Source organism: Odocoileus virginianus, chromosome 11, assembly GCF_023699985.2.
Source record: "Odocoileus virginianus isolate 20LAN1187 ecotype Illinois chromosome 11, Ovbor_1.2, whole genome shotgun sequence".
Lineage (NCBI taxonomy): Eukaryota > Metazoa > Chordata > Mammalia > Artiodactyla > Cervidae > Odocoileus > Odocoileus virginianus.
The window spans coordinates 70,406,638-70,434,353 of record NC_069684.1 but is presented as its reverse complement, the minus strand read 5'-3'; the positions used below and the strand labels follow the sequence as shown (position 1 = coordinate 70,434,353).

The 27,716-nt window shown below is 51.1% G+C and overlaps 1 protein-coding gene and 1 long non-coding RNA gene across 4 annotated transcripts; one reads left to right on the top strand and one right to left on the bottom strand.

Moving 5' to 3' along the window:
* Position 1: 1 nt before the first annotated feature.
* RAB7B (RAB7B, member RAS oncogene family) lies at positions 2–27,042 on the bottom strand. Of its 3 annotated transcripts, none has more exons than XM_020903045.2 (6): positions 26,708–27,042; positions 17,535–17,603; positions 16,909–17,035; positions 15,949–16,164; positions 8,328–8,453; positions 2–1,986 (listed from the first exon to the last, which is right to left on the bottom strand). In XM_020903045.2, the coding sequence occupies exons 2-6, from the start codon at positions 17,585–17,587 to the stop codon at positions 1,906–1,908; spliced, it is 603 nt and encodes a 200-aa protein (XP_020758704.1). In that variant the 5' UTR covers positions 17,588–17,603; positions 26,708–27,042; the 3' UTR covers positions 2–1,905. The 3 variants fall into 3 exon arrangements, with proteins under 3 accessions (XP_020758704.1, XP_020758705.1, XP_070330688.1); XM_020903046.2 differs by lacking the exon at positions 26,708–27,042 and adding an exon at positions 17,854–17,943; XM_070474587.1 differs by lacking the exon at positions 26,708–27,042 and adding an exon at positions 17,838–17,926.
* On the top strand, positions 1,874–15,446 carry LOC110143427 (uncharacterized). The gene is made up of 4 exons (XR_011490432.1): positions 1,874–1,962; positions 3,923–4,219; positions 5,152–5,284; positions 13,180–15,446. It is a non-coding gene; the product is annotated as an uncharacterized lncRNA (long non-coding RNA).
* Positions 27,043–27,716: the final 674 nt, after the last annotated feature.

The following is a 27,716-nucleotide window of genomic DNA, read 5'->3' as shown; positions in this document are numbered from 1 at the left end:
ATTAAAACTAAGAAAGACAATATTTATTCTCTGTTGAGCACTTTTAGAATGGTCCCTACACCCATTGAAGTGCATGAGCTGTGGCATCCAGTCCACAGTCCCACTGCCTCCCAGGAGAGCCCGCATGGCTTGCAGCGTGCCGCCCCACGAAGGACGCAGAGCTGTGCGCTGGGCTGCCTGCTCCTGCGGCCCAGGACAAGCAGCGATCACTTGATAGCCGGGTGGGCAGAAGGGGTTCCCCAAACTCTTACTGACCCTTCACCTCCCCTTTCCTCTGCCTCTGGGCGAATCTTCATGTCGGGTGACGCTTGGAAGTCCTACGCTAACATTCAGGGAAGGGTACCTCTGTGTAGACAGGAGACTTCTGTGGTGGGCACGGATGTGGCCGTGGAAACCCTGCGCGGGGGGGTGGATGGGGTGGGGTGGGGTGGGTGGGGTGGTCGGTCATCTCGCCTACTCCCTTCAGGTTGGGCTCTGTAAACGCTGCCCGTCACCAGAAGAAACAGAAGATTCTAGCTGTAGCGTCTGCAGGGACAGACTCCCCGGCTTTCCAGTATTTATCACCGATGCTGATTTCTTGCCTGAATCATTGCTGCTGCAGTTTTTGCCCATCTCTCAGTAGGCTTAAGAAATTGGGATCTTCTGGCTGATGAATCTCGAAGGACTGAAAATGACCGGGGCCAAAGAATGAGCTCTGAGCATCTCAGCAGAGGAAAACGGCGGCCCTTCCAGCGTCCATGGAGCCTCCCTTTCCTGCTCTGCTGGGAGGCGCGCTGCTGCCCTCTGCTGGCCGGCAGGCAAGGCGTCTTCCGGGGGGTTGGGAGGGTCCACCTTGTCCCTGGAATAGCAGCTTTGAGTTCTCAGGTTAATCAGTGTCTTTTCACTGTCCCTGGAACAAAACAAGCTTGTCCTTGATCTGGAGCCTTGACCCTTGCTTCTACTTGTCCTCAGAACGCTCTTCTTCCAGTTCAGCAGCCCTTTTCTCATTTTCCAGCCTTTGGGCCAATGTCACTTCCCCAGGGAAGCCCTCCTGGGCTACTTTGTCTGAAACATCTGAAACAGCACCTACCCCCACCCTCCGTCCTTCTCTCTCCCATTACCTTGCTTGGTTCAAGCATTTACCTGCTAATTGAAAACATCTGGTTAAATTCTGGGTTTACTGCCTCCCTCCCTCTCCAGAACGTCAGACCCAGGAGAGCAAGGTCTTTGTTACACGCGTCCCTGGACCTCAAGGCATCACACATAGTAAATACACAAAAGGACTTGTTGAAGGAATGGCCAGCGTGTCTCCACAAGAGCGCCTTGGATTGAAGCCGAGCTTCTGGTCCTGAGGAGCCACGGGATGTGGGCAGGGCACGTGCCACCCTTGTGTGGCAGACAACCAGCTGAGGCAGCAGCCTGAGCGCCAGCAAGGAGACATGCGCGGTCCTGGGGGTCTTCCTGCCTTCCCTCTGCCCTGCGCTCTGGGGGGACAGACAGACGGTGTCCCAGGCCTGAACAGCTGCTGCCAGGGGGTGAGGGGGACCGCCTCCCTGGCCCTGGTTGCAGGGACCCTGGTCCACAGCTGTGTGGCGGCTCTAAGGGGGTGGGATGCGGTGGGCGCGCTGAGGAAGGCGGGTCCATCGCCTCCGGACGCAGCCGCCTGCGTGCAGGGATGCGCCTTCCAGAGCAGGAGGTGTCTGGGGAGGGCGCAGGGCAGGAAAGCCGGGGCCAGCGAGGGGGCCGTGAACCTGGGCTGTCTCTGGTTCCGCCCTGACTGCTGCACTGAGCCCAAGGCGGGGCTGGTCTGGTGCCCGTGCGGAGGCGAGGGCCGCTGCCAGCCTCGGAGCCTGGCTGCCGTCTGAGCGCGGGTGGCCGGCGGGGCTGAGCTCCGTCCGTGGGCGCGCAGAGCCGGGGTCCGGAGGGTCAGCAGCATCTGCTCTTGGGCTGGTCTTCCGGTGAGAGCTTGATGGAGTCTGTGAGGTAACTCTCTAAGATGCTTCGATACTGCGGAAGGAAAAGAGGCGTCAGCGTTCGCCTCCCGGCCGGCCGGGCTCCCCCTGCCCCCTATTTCTCAATGGCCGGTGGCGGTTGGGCTTTCCGTTCCCTCGCCTTGTGCAGCTGGGAGGCCCTGGGGAGGTCTTCCCCGCCGGCTCCTGCCTCACCGCCTTCTCCAGCTCCTTCCCCGGAGCCCAGAGCAGGCAGGCGGCTGCTTGAGCGGCCCAGGTCTCCTGACGCCCAGCCGGGTCCCCTCACTCACCGTTCTCCAGAGAGGACAGCCGAGGGGACGGACGTCTGACCTCGGGCAGAGATGATGACAGCCTGCTGCTCCTGTCTGCAGATGTCCCTGCGGACGTCCCCAAACCCCAACCTTCTCTGTGTCCAGCTCCCAACCTCCCCTCATCCTGTCCCTCCCGTGTCCAGGGAGCCCTCCCCAACACAGACTCAGTGTTTCTTCTGGGCCTCTTTGTTTCTCTGCCCACCCTCCCAAAGTTTCCTGTCCCAACAAGGTCCAGAGGAAGCCTGCGGTCAGTCTGACATGCCTCTCCCTGCCCGGCTGGCCGCTCCTCAGCCATGAGCCAGCCTGCTTGGTGCAGGGGGGAGGCAGGGAGGCCGTCCTCCCTTGAGGAGATGGGCCTCTTCTTAGAGGGATCCTGTCTCTTTCGCTGCTCACGCTCCCCCATCTTTGAGCTCCCAGCCCTCACGCTCCTCCCACGGCAGGTGTTGTGTGTGTGGTGGTGAGTGAGTGAGTGGATATGCCGGTGTGGACCTGAGCTGGGAACCCGCCCCCTCCAAGGGCTGTCTGTCTCAACTGCCCCTCTGAGGGGACAATTTCCAGAATGACGCCTGTGCCTTTACTTCCTCTCTGGGTCCCAGCTGGAGAATGTCAACCAAATTCTTAGTGCCCATGACTGTGGATCCCAGGAGGCTGATTCAGCCTCATGAGGGTGGCCCCCAAGATGCACGAGAAGGTCCTCTGATGCCCTGCCGCTTGCTGCCACCCCCAGGCTAGGCAGTAGTTCAGCCTGACGGCCCAGAGCTCAGGGCACCGGGCCTGGGACCCAGCCCTTCTTCACGTTTGCTTCTTGCAGAGCCCCCATCTCTCAGCCGCTCCCTGGTAGGGTGTCCTGGCCAGCAGAGCACAGCTGCCCTTAGTCAGCATGGATGAGGGCCTGGAGTAGCCCTCAGCAAATTCTTTAGGGATATTAGAATTTTATTTGTCATATATGTATGCATGCATGCTAAGTCCCTTCAATTGTGTCCAACTCTTTGTGACCCCATGGACTGTAGCCTGCTAGGCTCCTCTGTCCACGGATTCTCCAGGCAAGAATACTGGAGTGGGTTGCCATGCCCTCCTCCAGGGGATCTTCTTGACCTAGGGATGGAACCCACGTCTCTTACATCTCATGCACTGGCATGTGGGTTCTTTAGCACTAGCACCACCTGGGAAGCCTTGTTTTATATATTAGTTTTGGGGAGTGGGGGCCAGCGTCTCCCAATGAAAGTCTGTCCCTCCAGGGATGTCTCCACACCCCAGCCCTGTATCCCCCTCTGCTGGGGAGGATCCTAGCCCACTGCTTGTAGACCCAGCCTGGCACACCCCAGATTTCCTCACCCCGAGAGAGCAGACTCCTACCCAGAGGTGCCCAAGTAGAGAAAATGGCCTGAGAAGCTCCTTCTCCCAGCACCGCCGAGGCCTGGTGTGTGGGCTGGGGTCTGCACGGCTCGGGACACTGCCTAGTCCTGCAGTCAGCCCCTTCTGCAGGGTCTGCGTGCTCCACTGAGCTGACTGAGGTTAAAAGCCTGACTCTTCTGAGCCTCACGGGGAGGGGCAAGGAGGAGCTGGACATTACTGCTTAAGTCCCCACTTTAAGCTGACCGATCCACTGCTTCCAGAAAGACAGGCTTTTGAAAGGAGCCTCTTATTTTGGTACTTTGTCAGTCCCCCTCTCACCAGGAACAGCAAATACACCTTGGCTGGAATCAGAACATTTCTTCTTGGACCTGTTGGACCAGGAGCCTGGGCCTGCTGTTTCACCACCCCTGAGAGTGCCCCAGCCTCACATCCAGGCCCGGTTGAGACTAAGAGCAGAGCCTGGGCCTCGGCCTCAATGCCAGCCTTTGGGAGGAGAGTCTGAGCTGCCGGAGCAGCTGCGCGCTTTCTGAGCTCTCTGCGCTTTTCGGAACAAACAAAATGCTGCTTCAGAAGATGTGAGGATCACACGCCTCTGTTACACAGGTAAAGGCTGAGGTCTTCAGGCCACTCTCTTCACCCGGGAATAGTCACATCCTCCCAGGGTCAGGTCAGTGCGGAGCGCTTTTCGTTTATGACATCGTTTCACTCAGTAACAGCATCAGCTCAATCCTGGGGTTTCCTACAGAGCTTCCAAGTCACCGGCAGGCCATAGTGAGGCTCCCTGTGAAATTCGGACCACAGTCCTCTTGGCAAGTTTGTGCATGCCGAGTAACATAACACCAGGAATCCTAACACATCGTTTCAGTGAGGATGCAGCTGCGAGTTTGTCTCTCTGAGCCTGGTCACCTCATGACCCTGCCTTTACATCCTGCACCCCAAGGACCTTATAAAAGTCCTGTAATTTCACTAAGCTTAGCTGTTAGTCAGCCTGCCTTCTCCTGGACATGGTAATTATGTCTTTCTCTAATTAACCCAAAAGGAACTGGGCCTCCGCGCTGCGGCCCACGCCAGGCCTGACCAGCCCAGCAGGGGTGATATTGCCAACTTGGTAAGAGCAAAATCCTGTCAGCCCAAATCCCCCAAAGCGGGCGGGTTTCCCTTCTTTGATTATGAGGGCATTCTTTCTTTAAAATTAATTAATTAATTAATTAATTGGAGGCTAATTGCTTTACAATATTGTAGTGGTTTTTGCCATACATTGACATGAATCAGCCATGGGTGTACATGTGTTTCCCATCCTGAACCCCCCTCCCACCTCCCTCCCATCCCATCCCTCAGGGTCATCCCAGTGCACCAGCCCTGCGCACCCTGTCTCATGCATGGAACCTGGACTGGCGATCTGTTTCACATATGATAATATACATGTTTCAATGCTATTCTATGAGGGCATTCTTAACCATGAATAGCTAAATACTGATCCTTCAAAGTGGCCAGATAGGGACACTAAAGTAACTGCCTCCCTTCTCTCCTTTCAGAATGCAAGCTGAGCACCTCTTCTGGTTTTCTGCCTGTAAATCGCTCCTTCCATCCAGAGCTCACTGCAGAACTCGGGCATCCCAAGGAAGCTCAAATGCCATGTGCCCAGTGGACCACATTGTTCCTCCTCTTGTAAGGCTTCTGCTCTCCCTCCTCTCTTTTCTATCTTGGTCGATAGCATCACTGATCAATCATTCCTCCGTTTAGCAAGCTAGAAATCTCGTCATCAACCTCAGCAGCTCCTGATTCCTTCTCTCCTCTATTTGATCATCATCAACCGTCAATAGTTCTCCATCCAAAGTCTCTTAAATCCACCCCATTCTTGCAATCTCCATCCTTTCATGCCTGTACCTTCAGAACCGCCCATCAAGCTCATCTTCCCTGCAGCATGAAACTTCCCTGCGCTTTCCTTTAAAAATAGCTACCTTTCAGGGACTTCGCTGGTGGCCCAGTGATTAAGAATGCAGGTTTGACCTGAGAGCCACATGCCTCGGGGCAGCTAAGCCATGTGCTACATCTACTGAGTCCAGGTGCCACAACGAAGACCCAGTGCAGCCAAAACAAATAAAAATAGCTCCCTTTTATTTACAGCCTCCTCTGTACTACCATGCTATTTTATCTAGCCCTGGCAACAACCCCGTGAGGAAGATACTGTTACTTGTTCGTAAAGGGAAGGAAGCGATGGCTTAGGGAGGCACATGACTTGTCAAGGATGCGGCGAGTAAGAGGCAGGATTTAAAGCCAGATCCGCTGACCTCAGAGCCCATCTCTTCCCTCCCCAGGCTGGGCTCCCTCCGTATTCTAGCAGCGCCCCTCACATCCTCCTCCCCAGGTATCTGGGCTGATGTGAATGAGCATGTGGGAATGAGGCACAGGTCCTTGGAGGAAGTGTGTCCGTGAAAACTCTTCTTTGACCTTAAAATATAGATTTGCAAACTCCAGCTTCACCTCAAAAAGCCACATGTGTTTTTACATTCTGTGTCCTAGCACGTGTGTTTGTTTTAGTGCAAAACATTTCTCCTCCAAATTTCTCAATGATAGAGACATGGCCGGAGGACACACTCTGCTGGCTTCCAGGCCCCAGGTGGGCCCCTGTGTGGCCCAGGGGTCTGGCAGTGGGTCTAGAGACGAGGGGCCTATCGTATGCAGTCAGGTCTGCTGCTGTTGACCTCGAGAGCCTCGCTGCTCACCTTGGCCCAGCGCCTCCAGTTCCCTCCAGGCCACGTTTCCCCCTTGTTCAGATGGAGCCCATGGTGGTCCCTCACATGAGCCCCGTGGACTCATACCTGGGCCTCTGTCACGTCCTTCTCTCTGCCCTTCTGCAGCTGCTGCTCACACCCTCAGTAGCCTAGCCGTCCACCTGCAAACCTTTCAACATCCAAGACAGGCCCCTTCTCTGGGTAGGCATCCTTACTGGCCTTGCCACCAGCACCTCTCGGTCATGTTGATGCCTTGGCCAAGCCTCCCCATGGCACTTTCCTCACCCCCTGACCATCTATTCTGGATGCCTTAATCCTCTACCTGACCACGGGCCATGAGGTCTACATCTCTAGCCCTAGCCTGACATTGCAAGAATTTGTATGGGATGGAATTATTTCTATTTTATAGATGAGGAAACTGAGACTCAGAGAAGTCATATGTCTTGCCCAGGAGTCCACCTGAAAGCATGAGGCCAGGATCCAACCAAGGTCAATCTGACTGTGGATATCACACCTGTGACCTCTAGACTTCTCGTCATAAATTTCCTCCATCATCATGAGGGACTGACACGGGGTTGCCAATCCGTTCTTTTGACAAGTTAGGCCATTGGGAAAAAAAGGAAAACAAGACAAGCTACCACCTACTAACACCGCTGCATCATGACGGAGACACAGCAGGAGGGACATGGCTTCAGGGATGAAGGACATGCCTTTCCCAGGAAGGACAGGTGCTGACCACACACAGATCCTGGCTGGTGGAGCTGCTGGAGCTTCCCCGTGAGTAAGCATTCGGTGATCATGGCACCGCGTTTGTGGTGGATCGCTGAGCACGAGTCACCCTCCAAGGTCCAACAGCTCCCCGCGCCTTACAGGGAATGGCCTGAGCAGACGCGTCTGTACTACCGACTGGGTGACAGAGCTGCACTTGACCGGGTGCTGGAGATGGCCAGCCCCTGCTTCCCACTAAGGAGACTGTGAGGGTGGGTGGCCTGGAGGGGATGTATTAAGAATAGCCCGCGAGGACAAACTCTAAGGTAAGGCAATGGGGTATGAAGATGGCAAGTGTGAACCCTCTCAATGGTAGGCAGTGCCAGGCAGACTGGTGGCAGCGGGCTTCTCCACAAAGGGCAGCCCTCCAGTTGCCTGTCCTCATCTGCTCTTTTCCTCAATTAAAAATCTCTGCCGTGATGGCCTTCTCCCTGCTGCTAAGAAGCCCACCTTGGCTGGATGTGGCAGAACAGTGAAATGGGCTGAGCTCCTCCCAATGCCAGTCTCTCATGGACCCTCTTCACGGTTTCCAGACTCCACACAGAATGGCATTGAAACCCTGCTAATGCTGCCGGGCAGCCTGCCCTGAGCTTCCTCTCCTTCTCCCGCCTCCCTTCAGCAGTGCGGGCTCTGTGCCCCGCTCTGGGCCCCCCACCCATCCTTGCCCACCGTGCAAAGCCTGCGCTGCAGCCACTCCCGTGTGGACCTGTCTTCCTACGAGAGTGAGGGGCCCTGGGGCCCGCATGGTGCCCAGCGTCAATGGCTCACTCAAGACCTGCTCATTGCAAGGCCACACCAAGGGGTCTACATCTATCCATCGTCTTGATTGGACAATGTCAGCAAATTCTCCAGGCTTGATTATTCCTCCTGGACCAATACTTAATACCACGGTGCTGCTCTCCCATCAGTGAGGACTGAACTAGATCACTTCTCAGACTCTTACTAAATTAGAATCTCCAGGGGTGAGGTACAGGGCTGTATTTTATAGAAACTCCACCAATGAAGAACCCCCCATAAAGCTAAGGAAGCTTTATGCCTCTGGTATTCTGTGGTTCCAGAATTAGAGTACTGTTGAGCTCATTCAGCAACTGATGAAGATCACGAGCAGTCCTGTCCCAGCCGCATCTCTCCCTGTGCCCACCAGGTACTTTTCTAGATGCTTCTGAGCCCACCCATCCTAGGGGGCAGCCCTGGCATGTGCCACTCACCCTTGAAAGAGCCCGACTGGCCAGCATCTCGAAGGCTTGTACCACGTTGATGTCATTCTTGGCACTGACTTCAAAATAGGGAATATCCTTCTCTTTACACCAGCCTTGGGCTACCTCTTGCGGAACCTGCACGAAGGGAAGAAATGACCACCATTCCTGTATCATCGTCACCATCATCCCTGCCATCATCACATCCCCACCACGATCATCACCACCAGCCAAGCCCCACCTTCCCCACTGCCACTCCTACATACTGAGAACCTTCCATGCGGCTGTAAGCTTACATGTGCTATTCTTTTTTTTTAACGTAAGCCAGTGAGGTGGCTCTCGTTAGCTGCGTTTCACACATGAGGCTGAGGACTGGCACGTGGAGGGCTGAGCAGGATTTGAACACAGGCCTGGAAGAACTAAAGCCCCCTGCACTATAGCATCTTCCTAAGGCCTACACTGGGAGCGGCTTCTTGCCACCAGCTCATTCCTCAGTGCCTGCAAAGGCAAGGGGGTGCAACAGACACCAGCCATGGCCTGAGGGGGAGAACCCCATTCTTCTGAGGTGGCTTATCAGGCCCATGCTGCTGGGCATAGGCTCGGGTCCCTACTAACCCTTCTTTCCCAGGGGAAAGTCCTGGGAGCGGCTGATAAGCTTCTACTCTGGACCACATGCTGGATTAGACGTCTGATCATATTAACTTACTTAATCCTCTAACAGCCTTGTGAGGTGGGTCGTCTTAGCTGCACTTTACAGGTAAGAGGGCTTCCCTGATAGCTCAGTTGGTAAAGACTCTGCCTGCAGTGCAGGAGACCCCAGTTCGATCCCTGCTTCAGAAAGATTCTTGGGCTTCCCTTGTGGCTCAGCTGGTAAAGAATCTGCCTGCAATGCGGGAGACCTGGGTTCGATACCTAGGTTAGGATTCCCTGAAGGGAAAGGCTACCCACCCCAGTATTCTGGCCTGGAGAATTCCATGGACTGTATAGTCCATAAGGTTGCAAACAGTGGACATGCCTGAGCAACTTTCACTCACTTATAGGTAAGACCCCTGAGGCTCCGAGTTTCAGCAGCTTGCCTCAGATGACACAGCTAAGAAAGGCAGAGATCGGAGGCGGCCCCAGCCCCGCGCTCCCACGGCATCTGCACTGCCCTCTGCCCAGGCCTGCGCAGGAACCGTGCTTCTGTTCTGTCTCTCTCACTGGACTCTAGCTTTCCTGAGCTCAGAAAGAAACAAAGAAAGTGAAAGTGAAGTCGCTCAGTTGTGTCCAACTCTTTGCGACCCCATGGACTGTAGCCCGCCAGGCTCCTCTGTCCATGGGATTCTCCAGGTAAGAATACTGGAGTGGGTTGCCGTTTCCTTCTCCAGGGGATCTTCCCGACCCAGGGATCGAACCCAGATCTCCTGCACTGCAAGCAGACTCTATACTGTCTGGGCCACAAGCTCAGAGTCAGGACTTTTTAGCTCTTGGCCTAGCCCCACAAGCCACTCTCTACAGGCTGAACGAATACACCTCTACCCGAATGCAAAAGCCAGTCACAGTTTGAGGACGTTGGCTTGAAGGCCCTGGCAGCTCTGCAGGTTCCTTCCAAAGACCTTTGGCTCCGCTGAGTTTAGCCTAATCAGTTATTTGGGGAATAGGGAATGACCATAGGGTGATATTCGCTGTGCCTGGTACTTTATGACCATTATTTCACTTTGTTTAAGGGAGCCAAGGTTTTTTCATGACAAAGAATGACTCGGCTCCTTTTTCTAAACACAGGGCAGCCAGGGGGAGATCTGAGACTATCGTTTGTCTCCTGCAGGTTCTGGAAAGTCTGTCTTCCTGGGGTTAAAGGAGCCCCACTGTTGCCTGTCTCTTTGGTGCTTGCTGTCCTGGCCTCAGGAGTGGCCCAGGCACTGGGGTCGGCTGAGCGGCCTGCCCTCTGGGGCTTCCTTCCCCAGCCTCCCGGGAGCTGCTGCGCTGGAGCAGAGCAGGGAGCGGCCCCAGGCGCTGGTCTTGGCCTCCGGTCTCTAAGGTCCTCCTGCCTCGTGGTGCGAGGGGCTCCCCAGCCGGCCAGGACAGCCCCCTCCCCTGGAGCATAAGCGCCCCTGACCCAGAGAACAGCCAAGAAGCCTCACAGCTTGGGCAAAATCCTGAACTATGTGGATGAAGTGTCAAGGACAGCCAGGTTGCTGATTATCATTGCCCTCACTGGTAGCACACACATAACTGATCGTTAGAAATGAACCTGTTGTGATCCGTTGATGGCATCTTAGGAATGCAAAGGGCTTTGTATCTTTTAAAGTCCTTGAAAAGACTTTAGGGCAAGGACTGGACTTACTCTTCTTGTTGTTCCCTCCTGCTTTGTATCCTACTTCTCCCCCGCCCCACCAGGTCTTTCAGCATCTTTCTGGCCTCACAGTTGGTCCTTAGGAGTTGCAGTAAACGTGGAAGCGAATTGAAATGAACTCAGGTGCTTCTGCTTCTCCAGGAGGCAGGGAGCTTCTTCCTATCTCATGGCTTGAGAAGCAGAAGCCCAGACTGGTGCCCAAGTTCACCCAGAGACAGAGCTAGGAAGATAAGCCCATACACACAGCCTGCTGATGCAGCGGTACAGCCCCTTCTCTGCCACGGACAGTGACCGACCCTGCCCGCTGCCTGGTGTGATAGACATTTATCTCATTTCTCCCCACTCATTCTCTGTCCAGCTTTTACGGAGTGGTTAAATACATACTCCAGAATATCAGTTGAGATTGTGTTGCAAATTAAGGTTCTTTTTATAATCCCCTCACCTCTTCCAGTCAACCTCAGAGAGTCACCACGGGGTGAAAAATGACCCACGAGGCACTTTTCACTTTTCCTTTCCAATTCTAGCATCAGCCTCATGATTTTTAAAATCGTGTTGTCTTTTATTTATAAAATAACAGTTATATATGACTTAGACTCTGCCTGCAGACATAAACTCAGGTTGTGGTACATGGAGACCTGGGAAGGGTGAAAACTTTGGCAGCGTTACCTCCGTTGATTTTTGTCTTGGCTGATGTGTCTCCATACTAAGTTGCTCCAGTCAGGGGTCTGACTCTCTGCTGCTCTATGGGCTGCAGCCCACCAGGCTCCTCTGTCCATGACAATATACTCTTAACGGGCTTCCCAGGTGGTGCTACTGGTAAAGAACCCAACTGCCAAAAGCAGGAAACGTGAGAGATGTGGAACTGATCCCTGGGTCCGAAAGATCCCGAGGAGGGCATGATGACCCACTCTAGTATTCTTGCCTGGAGAATCCCATGAACAGAGGAGCCTGGTGGGCTGCAGTCTGTAGGGTCACAAAGAGTAGAACATAACTGAAGTGACTTAGCATGCACATACTATTAACATTTTACTTTTCATCAGCAGTCAAATGTTTGACAAAATTAGTCCATTTTGCAGACGTTTATTTATGATGCTTTCCCATCTCATATGCATCTAAAATGATCAATTGTATGTCTTGAGATAGGTCAGATACATCTTAAACCAATAAAAAATAACAATATCTTCAGAAAACATAATCCCAATGTTATGGATCAGCAGTAAATCAGAAACTGCCTACCTGAGAGCAAAGAATTTATATCCTAGTGAATGAATTCCTCATAGCATAGATGCTAGCAGAGTTGGGTTTTTTTAACAATTTTTTTTTCACTTTTATCTCTGTAAAACAGGTAGATACTTTAAGAAAAACCTAAGTCGGCAATTTCTTTACAACTATCCTGGTGAGATATTGATTGACTGATTGTGGTAAAATATACATAAATATAAAATATAAATATATATATTATATAAATATAAAATTTAGATTTTATATAAGTATAATATATTTATATAATTATATATTATATATATAATGCATATTTATATATAAATATAAAATATATCATTCTGACTATACTGAAGCATCCAGTTCAGTGGCATCAATACATTGACCTCACTGTGCAACCATCATCAATATTCATTTCCCTAGCTCAGTCAGTAAAGAATCTGCCAGCAGTGCAGGAGACGTAGGTTCAATCCCTGGGTGGGAAAGATCCCCTGGAGAAAGGAATGGCAACTCACTCCAGTATTCTCGCCTGGAGAACCCCATGGACAGAGGAGCTTGGCAGGATACAGTCCATGGGGTCACAGTCCATGGGGTTGCAAAGAGTTGGACATGACTGAGCGACTAACACTTCATCATGCCACATCTAGCATCTACGTTTTAAATATTCATTTTCTTTTTGGTAAGTAGGAAGAACTTCCCTATATTCCCAGCCCACACATTGGAGATATGAAATTAAGAAGGTGGGAACAATCTCTTTCATGTATTAAGATTGCCATGTGCTTTATAGGCATCATTGCCTACGGAGCCTCAGATAACCTCATGAAATCTGAGTCTGGTGTCTGTTTCACAGAGAAGCTGGAACTGGCCAAAGACACACATGAATTTGAGCTCAGAGAAGGTGCTCCTTATCCACTCAACCCTGTGCAAGTGAGGACTATCTGCAGCCCGCTCCCCAAGCCCGGGCTTCGCCTCTCAGGGCTGGCGGCATCCTCTGCCCGGTCTGTGCCCTTGGAGGGCGGCCACCTCCCAGCCTCACCTCTGGCTCCCCATCCTGGGTCTCTGGATCAAAGTCCCTCTGCGCGCCCCACTCCCAGTTCCTCCTCTGCACTTTGCTGTGCTCGTTTCATGCCTGTGAGCACTTCCTCACCTCTCTTCCTCCGGCTGGCCCCCCTCCAAATCCTGTCGCCTTCTCCAGTCGGGGGGTGGGGGAGCTCCTTCCACACCCTGTTCAGCACAGATCCCAGAGACGGAGTTGGGCTTGCCTGGGGCTTCACTGCTTCTTTCAAACCTTTATTCTTCCTCTCTCTGCAGAACAAAGCTCATGCCCCCTCTGCTGGAATAGGATGCCTCTACCCCTCTGAGTCATCACCTACGCCTCCCATCCGGGTACCGTCATTCCTTTGACGCTTGTGATCTGGTGAAGCTTCCTTTCCACGCAGCCCCGAGCCTCACACTTCCTTCCCTCCCGCCATCTCCACCTCCTCCCCATTCCGCCTGCCCTCCGGGCCCAGCCCAGGGCCTCCATGAACCTTTACACCTGGCCTCCTTTCCCCTTCCTCCGTTTGCCCTGCTCTTCAGCCTCTGACAGCGCCCTGGCTCTTCAGCCTCTCCTGGTCTCTCATCTTCCCTCCACGGGTATCAGTGGCCTCATGGCTCTGTTCTTCAGCTGCTCTTATCTGGAAAAGCCTGCCGTCAGGGCCCTGGCCTTCACCCCCTGCACTGCTGTTGAAGAGGACCACAACCCCGACTCCGCTCAGCTGGCCTCCTGGTCTCCTCCCTCAGGGGGGCCCTTGCAGTCCACCGTCTGTTCTGGACTTCGTCCTTGGCCAACTCCTTCACCTGTTTCTCTCCAGAGTACGTGGCGCAGCCTCACCGTGATTCTTAAGACTCCTTCTTGCCTCCCTTCCTCCTCCCTCTCAACAGAAGATGAGGCCTCTTATTTCACTGAGGGAAAGTCAGACTCTCAGTCTTGAACACCCCTGACCTCCCACCCCACAAACTATAGAAGCAAGATACTAAAATGGAAGTTGTGGCAGAGATACTACCATCTGATAGATGCTGGATACCAAGGTGGTTGGGAGACAGCCCACCCACGGGACCCTCCCCATTCCCAAAGGTCTGCTGAATGACTCTAAGCCCTCTGGCATGGATGGAAAAAGATTTAAAAGGAGGGTTTAGAAAGGATATTTTTTGCAGAGAACTGTGTTGGGGGAACACCCCCACAAGAGGAAGAATGTATAAAGCTTCAACTCTGACCAAAAGAGGGCTTCAAGGAGGCCACATGACTGTGGCTACAGTGGGCTGCTGTCTAACTGCACCCCCGGGATTTAAGGTGGAAGGCATCAGGGCAGAGGGAGGATGGTGCCCTGAGAACGAATTACCCCAGGCTCGCCAGTGCAGCCAGCATGCACCGCTGTGCCCTGAGAAGGAGAGGTGGGCTCCCCGAAGAGCTCGCCAGCCTGGAGCTGTTATAAACCCCGTCAGGAGCGCATCCGCAGGAGAAGCGAAACTGTAGGATGGAGGATGGCTCTTAAACTCCTAAATTAGGAACTGGGGAGAGAGAGGAAGAATATGCAAGACCTTTGTCATGGGGGGTACATTTAAATGTTCCACTGGAGGCTTCTTAGGACCCAAAGGAATCACTCACCAAGAGACAGCTTGACATATCTGCTGGACCGCACAAACTATCTCAAGACAGTACCAGTCAAATAAAGATTTTCCTGCCCTTCTGACCACTTCTCCCTCTTTCTGCTTCACTCCTAACAGAGCCTGGAACCAGAATTATCCTGAGAAGGGAGGACATGTGGACGTGTAAAGTTGGCAATGGGATATGCTTCCTAGGCCCCCGAGTTCTCACCTGCTGCTGGCCCCAGTGTGAACATTTGAGACTGCTTGGCTGTGAATGAACTTGGGACTTTGACTCTTATTTGAGATTGAGGATTTGTAATTAGAGAATTGACACTAAATTTGCAACTTGACACTAAATTTGCAACCTGAAGTGACCAGAGAATTAATGACTTCCAGATTTCTATTTCCAACACAGACTTCTCCTTTGAAGTTTCATTCTTATGTGTTCTAAAGTCTACTGGTCATCCCCAATCAGTTGTTCTACAAGCTCCTCAAACTTAGCATGTCAAATCCAAACTCATCTTTCTCTCCAAACAGGAGGCTTAGCTGGAAGCACCCTCACTCACCATCCACCCCTCATCCTTCCAAATGATGCCTCAGTTCTATCACTTTTTATTTGAACCCTTTTGAAAGTGTGGTTCAAATATGATGACTCAGTTCCCCACTTATTTTCTCTATTTGAAACACTAAGACAACTTGTTCAAACACTCTTTGTGGTGTCTTTTGGGTTTTGTTTGGCTCAAGAGAGTCTTATAAATTAAGTTTACTTTTACTCTTTTCTTATTAGGAGGAAATGATGAACAGAGCTTGACTCAATGCCACTGCAATAAGTAAATACCTACATAAGTGTGGTCACTGTAGTCATGGAGAAAGCAGATCATTTGTCAAGTGGTTAGCCAGATGATGTAGAGTATGTTTAAGCTAATAAAACACATATTACTACTTTCTCAGAATATTTGAAGATTCAAGGATTCATAACTACAGACTCCCTATCTGATCTTGGGTAGAACTAATATTCTACCAAAAAAAAAAAATACTATTCTACAGGTTAATTCAAATCCCACCTGCCTACTTCTTAGGCCTTCATTCTTCCATTCCCTGTCTCTAGACAAAATTGCCTCCGGTTCTCAGCTCATATCATGATGCTATTTCTTACCTTTGCTCATGCTGTTTTTTTAGCCTGGAACCACTTCCTCTAGGAAGCCCTTGCTATACCCTGGGTTGACTAGATAGATGCCCTTTCACTGTGGTCCCCAAGGTGTTCTCTATGACTGCTCATGATTTACCTTATTGCATCATAATTATCCTTAAAATGCATCCATTACTAGACTGTGAAATTCTTAAGGTAAGGACTATGCCCGCTTCAGCTCTGTATGTGTGGGACTTAGCCCAGCGCCTGGCATGTAACTGGTCCTCACGTGTTTGGTGAGTGGATGAATGAGCTGACGGTACCTGCCGGTCTGCCAGATCTATCTTGTTCCCGAGCACCACCATGGGGTAGGACTGCTCCATTGGAATGGTTTTGGCCAGAACATCACCCCGCCAGGTTTCCAGGGCTTCGAAGGACTCCAGGTCAGTGACATCAAAAGCCAGGACACAGCCATCAGAGCCTTTGTAGAATGTAGACACCATGGAGCGGAATCGCTCCTGGCCGCCTGTGTCCCAGATCTGGAAGGGAAAGAGCAGTGGCCCCATGGGGCTGTGGTGAGTGACTGAAGGGACATTCAACCAGGCCACCTCATGTCAAAGCTTCCTTTTTGGGTAGGGGGCAGACAGCCCTGGTAAAGGTGCATGCGGTCCTTCCATACACGGACATGACTCTCTGTCATTCATGTACACTACAGAATCTGCACTAATGTTTAGCTTCCCTGTGGCTCAGACAGTAAAGAATCTGCCTGTAATGCAGGAGACCCAGGTTTGATCCCTGGGTCTGGAAGATCCCCTGGAGAAGGGAATGGCTACCCACTCTAGTATTCTGGCCTGGAGAATCCAACGGACAGAGGAGCCTGGCAGGTTACAGTCCACGGGGTTGCAAAGAGTCAGACACGACTGACCAACTAACACTTTTAAGAGTACTTTCACATCTGAGCCCTCATTTTCTCCCAGGTCAGATGTGAAAGTACTCCTGAATAACAGGCTTTGCAGACAGTACTGTCTGTTGCTGCTGCTCAATCCTGCTGATGTAGTGTGACAGCAGCCATAAGGTCATGAGGAGACAAATGGCAGGACTGTGTTCCATTAAAACTTTATTTTCAAAAGCAGATGGAGGACCAGATCTGGTCCACGAGTTGAAGTTTGCTGACCTATGCTCCATTCTATTTCTGGGTGCACATTGCTATGTGAGTGCCTGTCCGGGAACTGTGGGGTGACTTTCAGGCATGTAGTTGAAGAGGGGATGGGAGGGTTGCTCACCTGTAGCTTCAAGGTTGTGTCATCCAGTATGATAATCTTGGAGAGGATGCTGGCCCCCAGTGTGGTCTGATAGTCTTCGTAAAACGTCTTATGCACATATCGGTGGAGGAGGGAGGTCTTTCCAACACTGAGAGAAAAAACCAGGACACGTGAACACACACCCCCATACCATTCTCAGCATCTTGCCCCTCTCACCAGCATTTCTCTCTGAGACTCTGAATTTCTAACATTTGCAGTTTGAGTAGCAAGGGACTAGGGAATGGACTCTAGAAATAGGGACTGAAGTGAGCAGAGAAGTTTGTAGAGAGCTGAGTGCCTCCCAGCAAAACGGCCAGACCTTTCCTGTATGTGGCGAGATGGAGGAAGGCAGACATGCCAAGTGGTTTGCCTAGTTCACACATCTGGTTACTGTGGCCTTGCCACAGAGCTGGGGTCAGAGACCAGGTAGTCTGACACCCGGCCTGTTTCTCCTACCTCGGCTCCCTTCCTTGGGGTGGAACACCCTCCCTGGGGCCACCCTGAATCAGAAGGGGACCCTTGGAAGCGGGCAGCACATCCTGGATGTCTCACTGTCCTTGGGAGAGGCTGCTTCCCAGCCCCCAGGCCCCGAGCTGAGCTTGGCTTACCCCAGGGCTCCAATGATGATGAGCTTGAGGTCCACCTTCTTCCGAGGATTCATGGAGGGGCTTCAGAATCTGCAGGGAAATAGAAGTCGTTCCCAAGCCAGCCAGAGGCCCCTGTGGCCTTTGTCACTGGGGCTGGCCTCTCCTTTCCCCTGTCATGTGCAGATCCCTACCAGGGGCTTGGGTAGGCTTGTTCTGCAGAGGCAGATGACTTAGCAACCCTTACACACCCCTGCCCTCACTTCTCCTGGGGGTCTTTCTGGGGCTGGAGGGATGGTGGCCCCACGGGACAGGCTCTCCTCTCACCTTTAGCTCTACCCACCCTGCTCTTGGAGGCAGCAGCCTGGAGCGCCAAGGCTGGACTGGACTGAACAGAGGCCTTGCAGACAGACAAGACTGGAGCCGGGGATGGAGGGCAGTGCGGGAAGAGGAGATGGGGGCGGGACAAGGGGCCCATTGTTCGGACTGCAGAGAGGCCTCTGGTGGAACAGTGCCCTCCCCCAGCCCGAGGTGCTGCTGCCTTGGCAGAATCAAAAGGCTCTTCTCTCATGTAGCTGGTGGGGGTGTAATTGGTACATGTTTCTGGAAAGCTGCTTGGCAGAAAGTACGGAGAGCCTTAAAAATGTCCCTGCCCTCCACTTCTAGGAATTTGTTCTAAAAAAATTATCTGAAATGCGGGCAAAGGCTCTTGTTCAAGAATGTTCTTCCCCAGTGTCATTTATAAACATCCAACAGTTAAGAAGTGGTTAAAAAAATTATGGCACAGAGTGAACTCTTAAGCAGTCATTACAATGGAGTTTGTGAGTGTGTTATAATAATGTGGGAAAGTGCTTATGCCATGGGATCTAAATGAAAACCAAAAGACACTAAACTGCAGAAACCATACCAGCCCCCCACCCCCACTCCCATCCCCACCCCCAGTATTGAAATGAATTCCTGTGGTGTGCTTAATCGCTCAGTCATGTCCTATTCTTTGGGACCCCATGGACAGTAGCCCACCAGGCTCCTCTGTCCACGGGATTCTCCAGGCCAGAATACTGGAGTGGGTTGCCATGCTATCCTCCAGGGGATCTTCCTAACCCAGGGGTCGAACCCAGGTCTCCTGCATTGCAGGCAGATTCTTTACCATCTGAGCCACCAGGGAAGCCCAAGAATACTAGAGTGGGTAGCCTATCCCTTCCCCAAGGGGTCGTCCTGACCCAGGAATTGAACCAGGGTCTCCTGCATTGCAGGCAGATTCTTTACCAGCTGAGCTACCAGGGAAGCCTGAAATGAATTCCTACGTGCATGGAAAAAGTTCTAGAAGGAAATATATAAAAAATGTAAGTGATTAATTCTGTGTAGTAGAAAACTACATGATTTTAATTTTGTTCTCTTTACTTTTCAGTATGTTCCATTTTTTTTTTTTTTTTTTACAGCAAACGTCAAACATGTTTTGTTCCTGTAAGAGGAAAATACTTATAGGTATGTTTATATATATGCATGCCTGCTAAACCGCTTCAGTTGGGTCCAACTCTTTCTGCCTCTGCCTCTATGGACTGTAGCCTGCCAGGTTCCTCTGTTCATGGGCTTCTGTAGGCAAGAATACTGGAGTAGGTTGCCATGTTCTCCTTGAGGGGATCTTCCACATCCAGGGATTAAACCTGCATCTCTTAATGAGGTAGATGAAACTGGAGCCTATTATACAGAGTGAGGTAAGTCAGAAAGAAAAACACCAATACAGTATACTAATGCATATATATGGGATTTAGAAAGATGATAATGATAACCCTATATGTGAAACAGCAAAAGAGACACAGATAAATAGAACAGTCTTGTGGACTCTGTGGGAGAAGGCGAGGGTGGGATGATCTGAGAGGGTAGCATTGAAACATGTATATTATCATATGTGAAATGGATCACCAGTCCAGGTTTGATGCATGAGACAGGGTGCTTGGGGCTGGTACACTGGGATGACCCTGAGGGAGGGGATGGGGAGGGAGGTGGGAGGGGGGTTCAGGATGGGGAGCACATGTACACCCATGGCTGAGTCATGTCAATGTATGGCAAAAACCACTACAATACTGTAAAGTAATTAGCCTCCAATTAAAATAAATAAAAAAAACCAAACCTGCATCTCTTACGTGTGCTGCATTGACAGATGGGTTCTTGACCACTAGCGCCACCTGGGAAGCCTCATGTTTATACATATAAATTACATATTTATGCATATATAATTATTATTTTTAAGAAGATAAAGCAAAACTATTTCAGGGAATTATGCTTAATTAGCTCTTTCATTCTACCCACACATATACACTACACACACATATATATACTATTCCCAACTCCTGGGTCTTCTAATCTCAATGCACTAGATGCATGTGAGTTAACCTTGATCTGGCTTTGCCTGGTTGAGGTATCAAAAGTTGGCCAACTTGAGCTTCCCTGGTACAGGGGAAAAGCTCTCCACTGGACATCCTGAGGTTTTCGTTCTAGTTCTCACTTTGCTGCTGGGGCTGGTTACTTCCTCTCTGAGTCTTGGCTTTCCGGCTGCAGAGTGAGCCATCTGGGACCCAGGGACCCTCCTAGTTGAAGAATGCTTTATCTATTGGAGGTGTGAGTTGCTGGACCGTGAAGACTTGCCCTGGACACTGGGAGGAGCAAAAGACAAAGCAAGCGGGAGACGCCTGCAGGGAGTCGTCAGGAGAGGCAGGACAGGGGTGAGCGATTACAGCAGAGAGAAAGTGCAAAGTGTCCTGACGGAAGCCTGGAGAAAGTGCTGTCAGGGTGTGTGTGTGTGTGTGTGTGTGTGTGTGTGTGTCTGTGTGTGTGTGTGTGTGTGTGTGTGTGGGTAGGTGGTGGCCGGCAATCCGCCTGGGCCCTGCAGAAATGACACATGAGGTTGGGGGAATATTTCAGAGGAGAGAATGAAATAATCAGGCTCGGGGGATAGGTGAGTGGAGGACATGGATGGCTTTCCTCAGGAAGCGTGAGGTGAGAGTGTGGAGGGAGAAAAGCCTAGGGAGGAAGCAAGGTTAAGAAGGGTCATGACTATCAGGCCAAGAATCTTGTCAAATGTTTGTTTACTCATTTGTTTCCCAGACTTCAGGCAGGCAGAGGAAGAGAAGTCAGGTATTGGCCAGGGCTGGTGTGTTGTAACGGGGTCACTGCCCACCAGGAAACCAGCTGCGGGATAAGTGACTCAGAAGCTCCTGAGGGCATGTGTCTCTGAGCATCAGTCACCACTCAGGAAAGGGAGCGAGGGTGGGCTCCTGCCTAAACGCATTGGTGTAACCTGCTAGCTTAGCCTCAAAAGCCAGTACAGAGCCCCGGGGAGTCAGAAAACAGCGGGGCAGCGGAGCGGGAAGGGGGCCAGCACTGGCTGAGCGTCCACAGGTTCGCTCCGTAGGACTTAGAGGGTCCTGAGCTCCGAGATGAGCACAAGGGGATTGAGAGAAGCCAAGTCCCTCGTCGCACGTCTAAGGCCACACACGCAGCGTACGGATGAGCTAGTGTGTGAGCCAGAGGCCAGAGAGGCCGCTCTGCGCTTGCTGCCCCTGACCTCCTGAGCCCGAATCTGTAGAATCTGTGTGCACTGGATCCAGACTATTCGACTCAGGTCTGGTAAACTCCAACCAAAGCCTGGTGGGGCTGTAGGGGACCGAGAGAAAGGCAGCCTAAACGACAACAGGCGCAGCAGAAGCTGAGGGAACGGACTGCTGGAGAGGGGCTCCCGTGTGCAGACTGACCAGGGGTCCTGAGCATCCTGAAGCAGAGGAGTGAGGTGTCACCAGGCAGAGCCATCAGCACGCACCCTAGGCTAAGGTTTACTTTGGTGCTGCGTGGAGCGCTGTGTGAATAGGCAAATGATGTGCATATCATCGTGAGGTTAACAACACACATAATACATTATTACAATGCATTTATGGCACAAATTAAGGGCTCAAGAAATGTTAGCTATCTGATGGCTATTACTAGTACCCAAAAATAGCCTGGGGGATTGATGCTACTATTGTCTCTGTTTTACCACTGAAGAAGCAGGTGTTTAGAGAAGCCAGGTATGTAGTTCACCTCTAGAAGCAGTCTGTGAGTGGCAGAGCCCACGTTAATAGTCGCTGAGATTTGAATCCAGGCCTGACTCCAGAGAACACACTCTTAACTGCTAAGTCCTACATCCTGCCTTCTGTGAATCTGCACTGAGGACCACACACCCTCTTGGTGCCCCTGGCAGAGTCCTGGGGGCTGGATGGTTTGGGACTGACACGGTGCCGCAGAGCTGGGGAGGTAGAAAGCGTATGTGTATAACAAAAGATCAATATCCACTCTGTGTAAAGCACTCTACAGATGACAATCAAAGACAATATAGAACATAAAAGTGAGCAAAGAATAAGTAACCTGCAGAGATCTTATAAATGATAAGTAGTAAGTTTTGAGCAGTACTCAAACCTACCACTTTTTAAGGATATGCAAAGTTAAAAAATACTACTTTTTTCACCCACCAGAACAGCAAAAATTAAGAAGATTGATGATAGGAACTTCCCTGGTGGTCCAGTGGTTAAGAATCTGCCTTGCAATGCAGGGAATGTGGGTTCGACTCATGTTCAGGGAACTAAGATCCCACACACCATGGAACAACTAAGCCTATATGCCACAACTACTGAACCTGCTCACCAAAACTGGAGAGTCAGTACGCTGCAATGAAGGTTCCTGCATTATGCAGCAAAGATCCTGCATGCCACAGCTAACACCTGGCATAGCCAAATAGCTAACTAAGTAAATAATAAAAAAAGATTGATAATAACATGGAGAGAGGGGAGGAGAGGATAAGATGTATGGGAAGAGTCAGATGGAAGCTTACATTACCATATGTGAAATAGAGAGCCAATAGGAATTTGTTGTTTGGCTCAGGAAACTCAAACAGGGGCTCTGAACCAACCTAGAGGGGTGGGATGGGGAGGGAGATGGGAGGGAGGTTTAAGAGGAAGGGGACATTTGTGTACCTATGGCTGATTCGTGTTGAGGTTTGACAGAAAACAACAAAATTCTGTAAAGCACTTCTCTTTCAATTAAAAAATAAACAAATTAAAAAAAACTAACAGTAAAAAAATAATTGGTGTTGACAAATGGGTGGGAAAAACTCTCATTTATTGCTGCTACACTATGAATTGGCACCATCTTTTTTGAAGGGCAATTTGACAGTAACGACATTTAATAGGAACATACCCTAGATTCTAATTCTAGAAGTGTATCCAACAGAAATACACATATGCTCAAATACACATTTTTAAAAAAATGATTGCTAAAGAACACTGTAACCTAAATGCCCATCAGTAAGAGACTGTGGCATAAATTATGACCATTCATACTCTGGAATACTAGGCAGTTTTCAAAGGAGTCAATTAATGAAGTGGAAAAGGATGATGATTTAAGTAAAATAAAATCACTGAACATTTTGCATGGTTTGATCCCAGTTGTATAAAAACATTAAACAGCAGCCCTAAGTATGTGATCATGTGTTTAATATTGTATTTATGCTTAAACACACACAAACTTCCTTGTCCTGCAATACACAGAGGCTTCCCTCATAGCTTAGTCGGTAAAGAATCTGCCTGCAATGCGGGAGAACTAGGTTCAATCCCTGTGTTGGGAAGATCCCCTGGAGAAGGAAATGGCAACACTCCAGTATTCTTGCCTGGAGAAATTCTCCATAGAAATGCTGAATTATAGCGGCTCCAGTGTCAGTCAACCATGCTCTTAAGTCAATTATGGGGACTACCCTCAGGGTCCAATCTGGGGCTTCCCAGGTGGCTCAGATGGTAAGGCGTCTGCCTGTAGTGCGGGAGACCTGGGTTCGATCCCTGGGTCGGGAAGATCCCTTGGAGAAGGAAATGGCACCCTACTCCAGTATTCTTGCCTGGAAAATCCCATGGCCAGAGGAGCCTGGTAGGCTACAGTCCATGGGGACGCAAAGAGTCAGACACAACTGAGCTATTTCACTCTCTTTCTTTGAAATACACAGAAAGCTATGGATAGATACATGCTGAATGATTAATAGGTTGGGAAAGGTAGATTAAAGCTAGGAGCTATTGTTTAATTTTATATACATCTTGTTAAAATTTGTTACACAAGTCTAAGTTATTGTGATTAAAAATATTCAATAAAGATAACATTCCTTAAAAAAGAGCAGGTGGATGGGTGGATGGCAGCCCAAAGTCATCTGAGAGGACAGTCACATTTGTGTCTGGGGCAGGAGAGGCCTCCGGGGACCATGGCATGACCATGAATTTCAGAGCCAGGATTTTCATCCCACCTCCATATGCTTGTGACCTTGGGAGAGTTTCTTAACTTGGGGAGCCTGTTCCCTTGTGGGCACATCCCTCATGGCTGAGGCTGTCTCTGCAGGGTAGCAGGTGTGTTATGTTCTTACAGTAAACTGAAAAGACCCAGGTAAATGGTTCACCGTGGTGGGGGACAGAGACCTGATTCGCAGTGCCTGCTGCTTTCTGTGGTGTAAAGACTCCCACCATGGCTGATTTCAAGTGACTGTTGTGGATCTGCTCCAGTACACCAGAGAAGGACCCCGAAGTTCACCTGGTCCAACCTCCCACACCTCCACCATATTCATGGAGAGATGGAGCCAGACCTTCCCCCAAAGAGCTTCTCTCCACGAGGGGTGGATGTCCCCCAGAAGCCACAGAAAGAAGGCCCAGCTTCTCTGCTCCATGGCAGCCCTCCAGAGATTCATAGGGTTGGAGTTTTACTTGAGTCTTTTCTTCTCCAGATTCTAGCTCACCTCAGCTTCTCCTCTGAGCTCCCTCACCTGCCACCACCTGGTCCTTCCCCTAATGTGCCCTCAAAGTGTGCTGCCAGACGGTTCCACCCCCCACCCCACCCCGGAACGGCAGAGATTTGCTGCAGCGGCTATTTACAACAGCATGCCGCCCCCGCTGCTCCACCACCCCGTGTGTGTGTGGCTGACCCCGTTCCTCACTGTGCCTTCTCCCAAGACTTTCAGGATCAAGCCATTCCTGGCCAAGAAACAGAAGCAGAAGAAATATCCCATTCTCCCAATGGGTTCACATGACAGCTGGTAACAAGACCAGGTACAACTCCAAGAGACCTCGGAGAAGAACCCAGCTAGGTCTGTAAGGAATGCCACGTGAGAGGGTCCCGTGTTGATACTGTATAAAGGTCACTGCTATTTATCACATGTAGCTGAAAACATCACCACTGTCTGGACAGCTGGGCACATTCTACTGGGGAAAAAATGTTTTTTCTCTTTGTTTCTATGCTTATGCATTGGTAGGGTGGTTCAGTAGTAAATGTGTGAGTCCTTCTATTTGAAAAATAAAATAAAACAGCTTGGTCACTGGCCCCAGGATAACTAGCAGTAGGAGGGTGATCAGGATGGCATCAATGGTGACAGAAGGTGGCTTGTGGGTAGACACTGGCTGGGCTCACCAGGGAAGCATGTGCTGAAGGCTCTTCCCATATCCTCCGGGTTCTGCCTTTGGCTAGGCTTTGGCAGTGACTGTCAAAAGCTTTCTCCCTCCCAACCCAGCTGACTCAGATGCTTTAAACCAGTGCATCCTCCTAGAGGCCAGACTGAGTCATCACCCTCCACTGTTAAATAACAGAGAAAAGCAGGTCTGGAAAGCAGGGCCCCTGTTCAGCCAGCCCAGCCCACACAGAGCAGAGTCTGCCAGGGACTGTTCTCTTGCTTGGCAGGACTCAGCCTTGCCCATCTGCTAAAGCTGCAGTGTAACTCATTGCCCAGAGAGTAAGAGAGACAGAGCTGATACCTCCCCAGCGCACATCCCTCCGCACATGTTTTTTTAAGCCAGTCTCCTAAGAACTCTTGGACCTGCACTGCTTTTACCTGCCCACTTTCCTTCTCTCTCTGCCCTTCTGGCCCCAACTGGGACCCAGACACAAGCTTCTGCCTCCTTGGTGTTGGGTGAGGGTCACTGCTGCGGACAGGAAGGAGGGATGAGAGGCAGTGAGCAGGGCAGACGGGCGTTCAGAAGATGGCAAAGCCTGCCCCCTCCTCCTACTCCATGGCGCTGCCTGCCCTCTCTGCTCCCACGCCTTGGCAAATCACAGAGGTATCCACCCCAACACATAAATGGGGTTTACAAGTTTGGGAGCAACTTTGTCTTTGGGAGCAAGTTTGTCTTTGAAAAGAGGCTATCAAGAGAGCACACGTCTTTATTGCCTCTCAGGAAGCCTTGCAAGTCTGCCTCACCCACCCAAATCCTAGCAGGTTTAGACCCGTTCCCTCGGGGAGGTATACCCCCAGTCTTGGTTTCAGGAGGCTCAGCACTCCTGTTCTTTAAGTTCTTTGGGGGTATTTGTCCTATCTCCCCAAGTAGACTGTCAGTGCCTAGAGGGCAGGACAATGCCTCACACCTTTCAATCCCCCTAGAGGCTGACGCATGCCAGGAATATTGAGTCTTCAATAAACAGTCATCTATCCACCCCCATCCATCCACCCATCCTTTCTTCAGGATATGTACTGCATGCCTACCACACATCAGTACTATGGAGGTTGAAGATATAGATCAGTCACTATCTCTGCAGCACTTTGTGGTGGGGAATGGATCAGCCAGTCCAAAGCAATTACTTTTATTAATATACAATGCCTAGCATTTATATGACACTTTGCAGTTAACAAAATGCCATTATAGCCCAGTGGACTCCAGAGTTGAGAACAACTAGCTTGCGGTGAGCCAAGGCTAAGCTCTGAGTCTGTTCAACTCTGTTCATTGACTCCCCGAGCCCTGCAGAGCTATGCTGAGGAATATTTATGATTTAGAACAAGAGGGACGCTTTCCTACACCAGGAGTTTCCCATTCCCCTATGAGACCCTTGGGTTGACGCGGTTCCATGCCGGAAGGTGCCCTGTCAGTGTGACGGGGTGATGCAGGACCCAGCCCCGCCCGGCTCCCTCTCTGCCCTCCTCTGACTGTGTGTCCAGCCGCACCATCCTGCCCCCACCTGCGGCCATGCAGAGCCCCGAGCCGGGCCCCGGCTCCCTGGGCTGGGCAAAGAGTCCTTTCTGTCTTGGCTTCCTGCCACCCCCTGGGAGCTGCTGAAGCGTGGAGGGGGTCTCTGGGCTGGATCTACGCTCCGCAGCTGCCAGATTCAAAGCCTCCCTATCCTCCACTCCTCCCCACACCCCCGAACCCAAATACCTCTGGTGTTGCTGGAACAGACAAGAGCCAGGAAAACCTTCCAGAGCCTTTTCAGCCTCCGATGGCAGGTGGGGGGTTTTCTCTGAGTCTGGGGGGCTCCTCTTAGAACAGCAGTCTCAGCTAGATCAGAGGAAAAAGGCTTTGGGAGCAAACTTGTTGAAGCCAAGTCACTTCCTTCTGAGTTTTCCTCCTCTCTCTTTACGCACAAACTTGGGAAAGTTGCAAAAGAGGCTGGGCCGGTGTGACCTCAGCCGTGTGGGTGGAGTGGGTGGGGATGGAAAGCTGGGCTCCCAGCGGACTGGATCTGGGGCCCCTGAGAACTGAGTTTACTGAGACGTTGGGCCCTGGGGCAGGGCAGGGCGGGCGGGGTGGATGGCAGGGGTAAGGCAGGAGAGGCGTGAGGGTCTGAGTCTGTGGCTCAGAGGGTCTGTTAGCATAAAAAGCCTCTGGCTGTTTTTAGGAACTTCTGCATCTGCTGCTGGAAGCCAGCCAGTAAAGCTGCCCTTTTGTTGGTTGAATTATCAGACTCACATGTGTCCTGCTGTCAGCCTGCTAGGGAGAGGTTCTGGTCCCCACACCTCGCCCTCCTCACTCTTAACGCTGCACATACACACCAACCCATCAATACCTCCCTCTCCACCAACCCCCACCCCCAACACACACACACACACAGAACCAGACTGGTGAAATGGGAGGCAAGTCCTGACATCTCCCCGGGCTTCTTGGGTAAGGGCATGTGACCCAACCTGAAGTTCTTAGGAACCTACAGTGAGTTAAAATGTTAGTGTTCCCTAAAGCTCAACTTCCCTGTACACCAATGCCAAATCAAAACCCAGAGACAGACTTTGGGGTGAAGCAGAAAAGGATAGCTTTATTATTTTGCCAGGTAAAGGGGAGCCACAGCGGGCTAATGTCCTCAAAATTGTGTGTCCCAACCTAAGAAGGTGGTGAGAGGTTTTATAGTAATTGTTCAAAGAAGGTATGATCAGCTCGTGGACATTCTTGGATG

Excerpts from the sequence above, each read along its gene's own strand:
- RAB7B (XM_020903045.2), bottom strand. The coding sequence starts at position 17,587 with ATGAATCCTCGGAAGAAGGTGGACCTCAAGCTCATCATCATTGGAGCC. Across the intron at positions 17,036-17,534 it reads ATCATCATTGGAGCCCTGGG|TGTTGGAAAGACCTCCCTCC; the intron begins GTAAGCCAAGCT and ends TTTTTCTCTCAG. Across the intron at positions 16,165-16,908 it reads ACACAACCTTGAAGCTACAG|ATCTGGGACACAGGCGGCCA; the intron begins GTGAGCAACCCT and ends TTTCCCTTCCAG.